Consider the following 14,201-nt stretch of genomic DNA (forward strand, 5'->3'; position numbering starts at 1 on the left):
AACATGTATATCAATGTTATTACAATATTTGTACAAGCTCAAGTTTATTGTTTCATGTAGTTTGATGGATCCTGTATTAATGTACAACACTGTTGTGTTTCAGTCTTCTTACAGAGGACACGTTGGACCTTCGTCTGTCAGAGACACAGGACACGACAAGGTGACACATGACAAGACACGACAGAAGACACTGTTTGAAAGAGTGACACGAACTTTATCACCAGAAGAATGGAAGAAGAGAGAGGAGGAGGTGATAGAGGGGATGTTGAAGTTTGTGGTGACGGAGCCAGAAGTACCAACACTAAACACCATGGACCTAGAGGATGCATGGAGCATGGACTATCCTCCAAATAGTGAGTATCAATGTGTGTCCGTGCGTGCTGAAAATAACAAGTTTGGATGGGTGCATTTTCATGAGACTGGGAGGGAATGATCAGTAATCTGTCCTGAAGTGACGATAACATTTAGAGCGGAAGAGGTCAATGTCAAAATGATGGTTTTCACATCCAGGTGTGTTTTTATTATCATTGTAAATGTCTTGCTGTCTGTTGTCTTCTGTTCCAGTGAGTGGTGGAACACCGTCTGAGACAGGAAGTTTATACCGCAGGTCACCTGCCAAGGTCTCTGATTGGCTGAAGAAACATCCTGGACACATAGCGCCCTCTTCAGGATATGACACCATGAGTATAGCTCCCAGCCAGGCAGACAGTGGTGTGATGAGTGTGAGAGATGAAGATGTTTCATAGATGAAACTTTAGGCTTGATTTATACTTTGTTACTTGCTGGTGTCACGTGCCAAAATAGCAGATCTACAAGCTTACAACTAGTGATGGGCATTGTTGTTCTTTTCAGTGTACTGAATCATTCAAATCAGTTCACTAGACTGAGCCTTTGAGTTTTGTACAGATGAAAATGTATTATTATGAACATAATTTCTACAACGATTGGTGTTGAAATCAGTTTAGGTTCATTTAGGTTTAGAGAGATTTTATCATGTATATATTTCCTTTATGTTGTTAGCAAATAAGTCAGCTTTAAGTACAGAAGAACATGTATCTAAACTAGAGCCAGACCGATACAGTAAATCATCAGGCTGAAGTTTTTCCAGTCAAGGACGAAAATCTCTATTGGTCTCAAAAATCCCACATGGGTCACTGTGTCAGTATCTGATCTAAACATGTTATGATTTATACATGTCATCAAGTTTATTGTTGTATGTTTTATGTTGTTTGTTGCATCCTGTACATTAATGTATAATGTGTGTTCTGTTTCATCTATCAGGAAATAAATCACAGCTACATATAAAAGTACAATACTTGAAATTATTTTGTTCTAATCTCTTTTACTAAAATATGTTTATTATCTATACCAATGATTCATAGACACACAGATTTGGTCAATTAGCAGACGTAAAGGTGTATATTTTCATCAGGGTAATAATGTACATTACCCCTTCTGGTACAAAGGAGTTGTATTTTGTAATAGGTGACATTTGCTTCAGATGCACAAGATTCAACCCCAAACACTTGTATTTATGTTTTTACTGCAACATTAACACCATAGAATTATTAACTATACTGTACATGAGTTTAAAGGACTGCTGCTATGTTTGTTGTTGTGTTTACAGTTGGGAATAGTGTATTTGCTAGATGAGTAGCTTTGATAGCACTGTTTTCAAGCATGGCATGCGTTTGCTAACACTTCAGATACAGATGTGTGCACAGCTGGGAGGGCCAGGAGTCAGGACATCTGTTCCAGCGCTGCCCGTCAAGCCAGCAGGCTCACACCTCACTCTTTTAGCCTGGTGACTAGGTTACATATCCTACCTGGGATTAGAACCTGGGTCCCCCATGAGAGAGCTGACATTTTGACTGTTGAACTATAATGGAGAGCATGTCTGGGAATGCTAGTCTTCCTTTGAGTTATATGCAGTACCTCTTGTCAACCAGTAGGTGTCCTACCTGACCACAGGATCTAAATGTCAGAGCAGGAAGTCCACCTCCAACCACTGCAGATGTGCTACCCAGATAGCAAAAGATGGTTATTCAACGTTGAATTATAGTGGTTAGGGTTGATTTTTGGTTACGATTGAAGACTGATGGTTTTTCAACATTGAATCACTGTTGTATTGCAGTGCAAAATTCAATGATTGAAATGCCAACATTGAATCAGCGTTTAATCTATGGTGCAAATTCAATGATTGAAATGCCAACATTGAATCAGCGTTTTATCTATGGTGCAAATTCAATGATTGAAATGCCAACATTGAATCAGCGTTTAATCTATGGTGCAAATTCAATGATTGAAATGCCAGCATTGAATCAGCGTTTTATCTATGGTGCAAATTCAATGATTGAAATGCCAACATTGAATCAGCGTTTAATCTATGGTGCAAATTCAATGATTGAAATGCCAACATTGAATCAGCGTTTTATCTATGGTGCAAATTCAATGATTGAAATGCCAACATTGAATCAGCGTTAAATCTATGGTGCAAATTCAATGATTGAAATGCCAGCATTGAATCATCATTGAATCTATGCTGTTTGCCTTTTTCTTTATTTTTTTCTTGATGGGGGGAGAGGGGGAGGCACACCCCTCCTCACACACCCCCTCCTCCCATTTAATGATTGAAATGACAACATTGATTCAATGTTGAATCTGTACTGTAAAATCCAATAGCTATCTATACTTAAATAAATAAGTTACCTTTACTCATTTGTTACAATACTAGGTTTAATCAAGTAAAATGCTTTAAAAAGTGCACACTTGACATGATCAGAACACACACTGAACCTGCAAAGCAGCACATTGGCCTGGCCATAAAGTATGCGGCACATATCTCTATCATCTTGGAGATTGTCAGTAACAATGTGTCCTCATGGCTTCTCACAAGCATGACACTACTCTTTTTTGCATTATAAATTATGTCATGATCATTGCCATAATTTGAGCAAACTTTCAATAGCTGCTGTAACCCTCCACTGTAAGGACTTAGCACGACCAGGTCATCAGTGTACATAAGGTGATTGATGATAGAGCTACCTATCAGACAGTCCGTATTGCACTTGTTTAATTCAATGGATAGATTTACATAGATTCATGTAAACGTTGAATAAAACGGGAGACAAAATCCTCCCTTGGCGTACACCATTGCTAACAGAGAAATGGGCAGATGTAACATTACCCCATTTGACCTGCATTTTCTGATTTGCACACCAAAACACCAGTATACGTACAATGTGTCTAGGTGTGCCTCTATCAAGCAGCTTCTGAAACAGTTTGTAGTGGTTAAATCTGTCAAAAGCTCGAGACACATCAATGAAGCATATGGAGACAGTGGAATTATGGCTACTGCAGCTGGCAAATCAGTTCTTTAAGTGCAAAGGTGCATAAGTCTGTGCCGTGTTTCTTTTTAAATCCAAACGGTTATCTGTCAGGACAAACATTTCAAGGAGCACAAGCATGATTCTTTCCAAAACTTTGGAGTGCTGGCCCGAGCGATAGGTCTATTGTTGTCAATGCTGTTTAGTTTACCTGCCTTGTCTTTAAGGACACTGTACTAATTGTACAGAGGTGATTGGCTCTGGGGGGACACCATGACCCAACAGACCTGTAAAACACAAGGTCCATTTGGTTCCATTTGTACACTCTGAGTTACAGACCTGTTATGGTCATTCAGGGTTAGCTCTTTATGTGTTTCTGGTAATATTATTGTCAGCTCAATGTGTATGTCCATGGCAAAAATGTCCACCACAAGCCAGCATGGTGATGACCCCTGCTTGTTGTTATCTAACAACTTAATGGCATCAACCACATCCTCAGACCTGATCAGTGCACTTTCAAATGGATCAACATGATCTACTGCCACTGTGCAACTTTTTACACAGTTAAAGAAGTTGTGATTGTGTTTTCTCCATATACCTCAGCTATTTCAACCCAGCCACATGCACCCTCTAAGTTAGAGCAGTGGTTCTCAAACTTTTTCATGTCAAGGACCCCCTAATTGACACTTATTAGCCCGTGGACCCCCATTTGAAGAGATATGCCAGGGACCCCCATAAGAGAAGATTTTTACGGCTCTCTAGCAGTGATTCTCAACCATTTTAATTTCAAGGAAGTCCAGTTTGACATGCATTAGGGCTACAGACCCCCATTTAAGGGCATTTATACCTCTGGGACCCCAATTCACATTGTAAAACCAATGTTAATTTAACTCTCAGAGTTACAGACCCATAAGGGTCCATTTGGTTCCTGTCCATCATTTAGCTGGGGACCCCCTGGAACTCCCTCAAGTACCCCTGGGGGTCCCTGGACCCCACTTTGAGAACCAATGTGTTAGAGAGTATGTTTTACTGTTGTTCATTACTTTGACCTCTTTCCAAAAATCATACAGGTCTTTGCTTTGTAGCTTATTAGGAAGTGAGTCTGCTCTCAAAGTGTTCTCCTGTCTTTTAACAGATCAAACAGCACATTTAAATGTTGCTTGGTGCGTTTCTTCTCCTCAAACAGTGAACCTTGTCTAGGCCTACCAGATTAGCATTATTTATTTATTATTTGTATTTTAGAACACTAACCAAGAGCAAGTCAAAATTAATTGCACTGTGGTTAGTATGGTTTACTTATCATTTGTATTTTAGAATACTTTATATTGATCAGTAACGTCACTTGAGCTGGGCGTGCCTTAATGTGAGCATGCGCACTGCGCTCATTATTCAAAAAGTGGCCATTAGCGCGCTGAGCCCAGCTGGGTTTGTTGGGAGTTGGGACCGTTGGAACTCTCTGCTTGGAACATGGAAGCAAGGAACACGTTTTAATTTCTTCAATTCAAGTAATTTCGTCAATAAGGTAAGTGTTATCTAGTGTGAATTTGTGTATCCGACATGCTGCCATTATGTTAGTGAACATTTGCCAAACGTCACGTCAATAGTGATGAGTGGTTGATGTTTTTTCCACCACATAAACTTAGCCTACTTAAACCTACTTAACCATATTTGTTCCAAAACAATGTTGTAATAAATGGAAGTTTGGTATGTTTTCGTCGAGTTGACACTAGCGACTGCGTTTTGATCGTTAGTTTGAAACAACACGGACATGTTATAAAAGTTACTGCTTGCTGAGACAATTTTTTTAGCCCTGAAATAGCCGTGGCACTTTCTCCATTACAACCCGTACATCTACATAAACGTTAATATTTCATATATAAAGTGCTCACCCCACGGCCACAGATGTTACAATTTGAATCGGGTGGGTCTAAGTATCCGTATCTTCCGTATTGTTCAATAAAAAGCATTTTAATCCGATCGCCTGCCATTTTCTCAGAGTGATAATGTATCAGAGTGCAATACACCTCCCAACCGTTAGGGTCGCGTAGTTGAAATCATGGAGACGATCCGGACAAAATGGCCACCGATCGGATTAAAATGCTTTTTATTGAACAATACGGAATATACACGGTACTTAGACCCGCTCGATTCAACTTGTTACATCCACGGCCGTGGGGTAAGCACTTTATATTTCATAATCTGAATGTTTATGAAGACGTACGGGATGTAGATGGAGAAAGTCACAACCTGGTTGAACCATGGCTAAGACCATTGATGCTTTACATGCTTTACAACAAATATCAGACTTGCAAGCTCTCAACGCGTCGCATCCACGACGCGTTGTGGGCTTGTAGATCTGCCATTTTGACCCGCGACACGCCGTAGGGCGAGGTATAAATCAGGCTTTGCATCCACTCTATGCGTCGCTAAACGAGGCTTGTTGTTGGTGCTGATTAAACAGTGTTTGAAATGCAACTACACTAACGTTGGTGTAGGCTATCTGTCCTATAAGATAACATGCCTTTCAGACGCGCTGTGGACACATTTGAGATTGAAACCCATGTTATGTTGCCGGGTTGTGTTAGTGGAGTGTAGTTCATTGTTTATTTCAACCATTGGCATTATGTTAATGGTTCAATAGTGTGGCAGAAATACCCTGTCTTCTGTGTATTTCGAGTAGACAATAAATGGAACAGTGGTTCTCCAACATTTTCATCTTAAGGCCCTCTAAATAGATATGTTTGGCTGCAGAGTCAGACCCCCATCTGAACCAGGGACCCCCAGAAGATTTGTTAATTTTCTTCCAAATAATTCCAAGATTTTTCAAGATTCCTCAAAAATAGCAGATCTACAAGCTTGTAGGACAGCTATTTGTGAATATTAGGGTTAAAGTGGTCAAACTAATTGTGATGCTATATTGTTGTTTTTTTGCTGGTGCCCCTCTGGAACCCCTTCAAGGACCCTGGGTGTCCCATTTTGAGAACCACTGACATGGCAGACATGCTATTTTTGCCATTATGTATTGTTGATGTACTCACATTAGAACAGGAGATATAGGTTGAATATCCATGTTGAATGTTTTCCATCATTATCTGTTGAAAATAGGGTTAGGGTTAAGGCTATTGTTGTCAGCTCATGGTGCCTTGGGTTATGCCTGTCATAATAATATAAATCACACAAACTGTTGTCACACAATGGTGTGTTTATCAAAGAGCTTATCTACAATAGCCTACTGCTTGCATACACTCTTATAAGTAGACTCATGAGTGATTTTATTTTTATTCTGAGTGATTCTCATTTTGCAATTGTTTATATAATATGTTCTCTTCTGTGTAGACCCAATCCTTCGATCTCCTAATCTCTCCATCTGGTGTGGAGAATTTGATTAGTGGGATTCCTCAAGAGGAAGAACTGCAGACTTCAGGTGGGGGTTTCATTTAACATAATGGTTAAATAAACAATAATGAACTGTAACTATGTTTCTTAGCAGGTGCTAAGGTTATGAGTTGGGTCTCTTGGATTCTTTCCTGCTTTCTTCACTGTCCTCTGGTCATAGAGATGCTGAAGGGCAGAGCGCTTAGACCCCAAGGCGGTTACCCTCGGCACAACTTTGGGGTTTCATATAATGATATCTGGGTGGTTTTCTATCAGCTGACATGAAAAGCATTCTCTGACCGGGTCAGCCTGTGACTGAGCACTTGGTGTTCAGATAAAACTTGTATTCTCACCATGTGACATTGGTGTAAAATCACTCCTCTGTGTTTGTATAGGTGCACAACACATGCAGTTTGACTCAGCCTGGGCCCTGACCAGAATCCCCTCAGCTACCTTCCTGCCAACAGGCACTGTGCCCATCTTCTGCCTACATGGACATCCGGGAACAGGTTAGCACCTTTTTACCCACGAGTAACGGAGCAACATAAGTTTAGTTGGGAATTAACTGTCCAATTGAACTATCAGGGCGACATATGAAAATATTCTTTAGAGGAATGTCTGGTGCTGTATGCAGTTTGGAACCCAGGATGTAAGGTGACCTTTATTACACTAGAGGTGTATATATGGAGCTGACTAATTTGTTTGCTGATTCCATGATGACACATTGAGGTTAGACATTCCATAATTGGGCATAGCTGCATTGGGAACTCCTTATATCAGGGGTCTTCAACCTTTTCAGGCCAAGGACCCCCTAACTGAGAAAGAGATGAAGAAGGGACCCCCACTATATATTACATAAAATTGTGTTGCAGATTAAAGCTTTTCATAGATGTTGGATTCATGTTAATGTGTATTGTCAGACATTTTACGACTTAAACCGTCAATACTTAGTAAACTTTCACTCTGTACTTGGTCTGCTCTTTTTCCCCTCTTCGCGCTGCGAGGCGTTGTGAGCTTGTAGATCGGCCATTTTTGGCTAAAGTTGTCCTTAGAATAGGGATGCTATTGTTCAAGTGGTTAGTATAAAGAAACAATGATCTTATCACAGAGATTTGGTGGACCAACTCTGAAGCAACTCTGAAGACCCCCTATGGGTCCCGGACCCCCTGTTGAAGACCCCTGCCCTGTAATGGCTGACTCATGGTGACATGAGCGTGGCATGGGGCATCTCCTGTAAGCCAATTTTAATATAGGTAATTGTCTGATCACAGTTATGAGAAAAAGCGTTCATCTGTATACATTTATCTATTGAAGAATAGTGAAAATAGCAGATCTACAAGCTCGCAACATCTCGCAAAGGGATGTGTTGTGAACATGTAGATCGGCTACTCTCACTATTTTTCAACATTTTTAAATGCCGGGCCTGTTCTGGCCATAGTACATAATGGTATTATTGGCCCCGGTCATTGTCAGTCATGTCAGTCATTTCTTTTTTTGTTTACAAAGCCTAAAAGTCGGAACCGAAATGTAATTCGTCCAATGTTTAATGACAAAACAGTTACATTGTTGATCATAATTATTTGTATGACAATTAACCAAATGTTTTCCTAATTTACACACTGTTTCAAATGTATTTAGTCACTGTATTTTGTTCTGTGGTTTGCTGTGTTGTAGGCTTATGCTGAGTTTAACATGATCACCACCACACACCTAGAGACAGACTTCTTTGATGCTCTGGATCGCTATACACTACAATTGGTCACTATCTTCAAGTCCAAGAAAGGTGCCATTAGAGAGAAATTATCCGGAATTGTGCAGCAAATTGATGGGTAAGTCTACAACATGTTTCTTATATTTGTATTTATCATGACTAAGTTTATATACAACCTATTACCCCAAATAGTACTTCTGCTTCCCGGCTGTATTACAGAGTGTTAAAGTATTGCTAACTATTGATCGTTGTTGATAACTAAATGCTGTGGATTGTACTATTTTTAAATCACATCTCCAATCAGCAACTGTTCATCAAACATAAACTGTTCACAAAATGTAAGGAAACTTGAATTTGGGCCATTATATCTCCCCTTTACTAATACCAATCAGTAAAGTGTTACATATCATTTTTATCGGTGATTAGTCACCTTTACAACGGGGTACAGCTTGTAAGCATCGGGCATTCATGGAATGAGCAACACAGGCAAACGTGTGGGTAGCGCCGAGCAAAAATGTGCCAAAATCACCCAATATGCTTTTGCTGGTAATCGCTCTTGTTTTGAGCGACCTGCCAGCACACACCTGCTGAGAGGTGGGTTCTGCAACTTTGTTGAGTTTGTGTATGCTCCAAGCAGCAACACTGCCCCCATGGAAAGATGCCACGTTTGTCCATTCAGGATAAGGCCTGTGCAATAGGGCAAGTGAAGCTGGTGTTCCGTTACGCAGATTACGCATTATTTGATGTCAGCCCTGGTAGTATTTGCAGGCCGGTGTGTGCCAGTCAAAGGTGTGTGTCTGGCACCTGAGCATGGGCCCTGCAACTTTGACATCTGTCTTTGGTACCGTTGTGCAAATCTTGCCTGTACATTTATGGTTCCTCAGTGAAGCAAGGGGTCTGGGTTGTTGTCTTCCTTGTTGACTTCACCAGTCTCACAGAACTTAATCCTAAATTTGGAAATGGTACCAGGGCTAACACCAAATAATGCTGTCACTCTGCATAACGGAACACCAGCTTCACTTTTGCACGGGCCTTATCCTGACAAAAGTGGCATCTTTCCATGGGGGGAGTGTTGCTGCTTGGAGCATACACAAACTCAACAAAGTTGCAGAACCCATGTTCAGGTGCCAGTCACTCACCTGTGAGACAGTCACACACCTGTGACTGGCACACACCTGAAGCCCATTGAATGTCATGAATGTCACAACATTGAATGTCAGCAGAAAAGTCTAACAGGCCATTTTGGCACATTTTTGCTCGGTGCTACCCACACGTTTGCTTGTGTTGCTCATTCCATGAATGCCCGATGCTTACAAGCTGTACCTCGTTGTAAAGGTGACTAATCAACGATAAAAATTATATACAACACTTTACTGATTGGTATTAGTAAAGGGGAGATATAATGGCCCAAATTCAAGTTTCCTTACCTTTTGTGAGCGGTTTATATTGTGGTGTTTCATGCTGTAACTGTACTGTAACTTGTGATGGTCAGATCTTGAACTTTATTTGTTCATTATCCACTTGTAGAAACCTGACGTGACCGCGCTGGGTAGGCTTGTTCTCCGAGGCCTCCTTCTTCTGCTTGGAGATGACCACAGCAGTTTCTACACCACTGTCTTGGTAAGTTCTCATAGTTACACCTTAAAGGTCCAGTGAAATTACATTTTCGATAATTTTATTTTGAAGTTTCAGTCTGAAACGGCCATTCAAACCAATCAGAAGGTTCAATCCCTTCAGGCTATAGCACGGTGGAATCTCACTCACATGGTGTGCAGTGTAAGTGTTTGTAGCCTGCACTCACATGTTGCTCAAGGGAGAGAGATGGCCACTATGCAGAATGTTTGTTACCAAGTTGCTTATTTCTAGCCTAAAATGTTTTCAGATACATATTTTACTGTGCTGATAAGATTACCATGAGTAATATACTGTCAAAAAACAGTAGGCCAACCAATGTTGATAAAACTTCTCAATGCAGATGTGTTAAGTGTCTACATTTCCCTGTTGTAATGTTGTTTTTGTTTGGTTCTGTATAGGATTGTGACAGCGAAAGTGAAGACGCCTAGGCAGAGGTATCGGTCGGATTATGACTGTGAGCAGTGAAGATTCACCTCCCTCACATGGTGTCGACCTTCAGCCAGTGTCAACAGCCATCATCCTTGAAGGAGGTATTGTGATGGATAATTTCCAGAACCTCCCTCAAGCACCGTGCCTGCTGTCTAGCCTGACGTATGCACTCAATTTGAAGTACCCTAATGATATGAAGAACATTTTGAACTTTATTCAAAGAGTGATGCTTGGCTTGGGAAAGGAAAAAACTCCCCCCCGCCAAACTGCAAAGTCTTAAAAACCTCCTGTCATTTTAGAAAGATTGTATAGTGGATCACTGGTAGGCAGGTTGTCCTCAGCCCTCCTTTGTGACAGTAAACTGCAATGCATGCATTTTATTTTTCTCATGCATGAGAAAATGTTGTAAAGTGATAGGAGTTCTAAATGAAGCCACCTTTATTCATTTTAAGTACTTTAGAGCTGCAAATTATTAAGACTTTGAATGTAATACCATTAAGTAAAAGTAAGGCACTTTTTTTAAATTGACAAGTGTTCACATGTTCATGTGTGAAATAATGTACTCTTTCAAACTGTAATGGGGCTGTCCACACTAAGCATATCACTTTTGTCAATCATATCGTTGTAGAATTATTTAGTTTAAATACAGTGCAGACATGACCATTTCAGTGGGCAGTTGCTCATGTCTTCCAGAGTACCAGCAAATCACTCATATTGTTATCATCAACACAGATACTGTTCGTCTTTAGTTGTGTTGAACAGGAGGAGAAGGATGGAGGGGCTACTAGGCTACAATTGCAGTAGCAACACAGAAATGTGTGAGGAATTAATTAGCATAATGACTTTGTGGACGAAAAGAGGTTCACAATCATTGGCTACTCTAAATTCTATAAAATAAAATAAATTAAAAATGTGTATATATAGTGCTTGGTGTGGATGGCCCGTTAGGCTTTATTAATTAAGCCATTTGTATTACTAGAGCACTTTTCAGTGTATTTTGTCAGACCGTTGGTTTAGTCTCCAAATGCTTGCATTTACATTTTCACGATTTCTTTCATAAATAGCAGATCTACAATCTTGTATATGTTCTATATTTCATCTGTTAAAGCATAAAAACAATGGTTAAAGCAGTTCAAAGCAGGTCTAAATGCCTTGGTTCAATAAATGTGAAGATTCAAATCATATTGTCTGTCTTTATTTTTATATTTTCACGTTTTGGGAAATGTAAGGTAATTTAGAATTTTTCAGCATACACATAATTTAAAATGTACATGCAGATTACCATTAGGTTGTTGGATGATCAGGATCAATATTGATTCCTAACATGATTCAGTATAATCAATTTATAAATTAAATCAGTGTTCGATTCCTGATTGTTGTTTCAACATAAAATCAACTAAAATGTGCATGCAGATTACCATTTAGATGATGGTTGAATCAATGTTGATTCCTAATGTTGATTCAACATTAAATCAACTAAAATGTGCATGCAGATTACCATTTAGATGATGGTTGAATCAATATTGATTCATAACGTTGATTCAACATAAAATCAGCGTGCAGAATACCATTTGGATGATGGTTGAATCAACGTTGATATAGTGTTAGTTAGTGGTTGAAACACAAACGTTGAATCAACAAAGATTAGGGTTGCGATTTCAGTACAGTTTCAAGGTTGAGATCGAACGTTGATTCAACCGTTATGGCCGCCTATTTTTCAACGTTGATTCACCCATATTTTGCTATCTGGGTAGTTATATTGTATTATGAGACAGATTGCTTAAAATAGCACGTTATTCACACACAAATGGACTGCAGCTTTATGTGCCTAGCCCATAACTTAAGACCACTTTCAACCTGGTGTTCATATTTTGGCCATGTCATTATAGGCGAAAAACTTCAAAATGTTTCACATTTCTTTAAACATGTTAAAACCTTTAGAAAATAGCCGATCTACAGGCTCAAAACACATAGCAGTACAGGGCGCAATGATCTTGTAGATCGGCTATTTTCCCATGACACTCACACAAATTATAAAACAGGCCTTAAGTGTTTTTAAACATTGTGGGCTGATATAGCTGTGGTGGTTGTAGAATGTGATTTAGAGCAGTGCTGCCTTTAGTTTTACAGCAGAGTGGGAGCAGACAGACGACAGAGACATATCATGTAATACTCACAGGTCTTACAAGGCACTGTTCCATTCTGGTCAAACTTTGTCAGGGTGCTGATATTGTGCATGTTGGCTCACTGGAAACACTCTGTTACACCAGTGGGTCTCAAAGTGTGGTCCAGACACAGACACCCTCATGGTCACTGAGGGTTCCAAATGGCCCTTTATGGGTGTGTAACTCAATCAAAGCTATAGTATGCACACCCACACAAACAGCCCTGAGAAGAGGTGTAATCACCCATCAGAGTAAATGAAAACACCTGTATGAGTGTTCAGGCCCATTATATATGAGTTGAGGGTTCAAAGCATTATTACACAGCATTTATCAAGACAAAACAGAAACAAATTACACAGTGAGTTGAACTGGACAAGCACCAGTTTTGCTCTGCTAGCTTCCTGGGTTTGCTGAATGTCTGTGACTATTCCCTGTGGACACAGCTACTGCCGAAGGTACTTCTTACTCATTCTAAATCTTTCTATTTTTATTTCAAGGACCCACCTGTTTGTTATGCATTAGGCCACAGATGCTCCCCCTGGCTCCTCATGAGTTTAAAAAACACCCTTTACAGGCCTGTAAGGGTCCATTTGGTTCTTAACTATCAGTCATTTACATCTGACCTTTGAAGTGTAGGCCCTACTGTATGTTACAAGCAAATGTCTTGATTATAAAAAATATATATGATTTATGAAAAACAAACATGAATTATTTGCATTATCATGAAATCAATCAGAAGTCACTTCCTAAACATTGACCCAAAAGGTTCATACTGCATTGTTATACCACAATGGACATCAGCAGTGGCTCTCAAACTTTTTCGTGCCAAGGACCCCCAAATTGATATATTGGCCGCGGACCCCCATCTGAAAATGTTTCGTGTCAGGGACCCCCTGAAGAGAAGATTTGTGTTAAAAAACTTAAGAATTATCCAAAAATGTCCAAATATTTTTTTAAATAGCAGATGTACAAGCTTGCAGCCCGCTCTGAGCTTGTAGATCTGCTATTTTTGGATAGCCAACAAATGATGGATAAAGTGGTTAAGATGATTGTGATGCTATGTTAACTACTTTTGCTGGGGACCCCCTCGTACCCCTCCAAGGGGTCCCAGACCCCACTTTGAGGACCAATGCACTACAGGACACATTTGTGAGCAGCAGCAATGGCTGCCATGAATCTGACTGTATAGGCCTGATTTGTATGCATTTGCCACCTTGTGGCAAAAAGTGGGATAGGTCTGTTCCTAAAATATAAATTCTCTGCTTAATCCAAGACAAAAAAAAAGGCTCTTAAACATACAAGAAACGTTCATAATAAAACAAAAATGTGACTATACGTTTGTGTATGTCACACATGCTTCTGTGCGAAATTTGGTACAGGCTGTCAAAAAACTCAATTTAAACAGTTATTTCACAGTGTAATGTCATTTTACGACCCCTTATTTTACTTCAGATATCCGTACTCAAGTATATTTTGATGCCAATACTTTTGTACTTTAATCAACATTTTGAATACCGGCCTCTTTTTCTTTCATATTTTTTTAATGACAGTATTTTTATA

General features: G+C 39.8%; 1 protein-coding gene across 1 annotated transcript; it reads left to right on the forward strand.

The window, feature by feature from the left end:
• Positions 1-4,695: 4,695 nt before the first annotated feature.
• On the forward strand, positions 4,696-10,562 carry LOC311060013 (uncharacterized protein; the record flags this gene model as incomplete). The annotated part of the gene is made up of 6 exons (XM_084078138.1): positions 4,696-4,848; positions 6,663-6,750; positions 7,097-7,210; positions 8,376-8,530; positions 9,940-10,032; positions 10,446-10,562. 4 exons carry the CDS (start codon positions 4,696-4,698, stop codon positions 8,384-8,386), a joined length of 366 nt encoding a protein of 121 aa, XP_083934264.1. The 3' UTR covers positions 8,387-8,530; positions 9,940-10,032; positions 10,446-10,562.
• Positions 10,563-14,201: the final 3,639 nt, after the last annotated feature.

The sequence above is a fragment of the Gymnoscopelus microlampas genome (genome assembly GCF_963454915.1).
Source record: "Gymnoscopelus microlampas genome assembly, chromosome: 14".
NCBI classification, from domain to species: domain Eukaryota; kingdom Metazoa; phylum Chordata; class Actinopteri; order Myctophiformes; family Myctophidae; genus Gymnoscopelus; species Gymnoscopelus microlampas.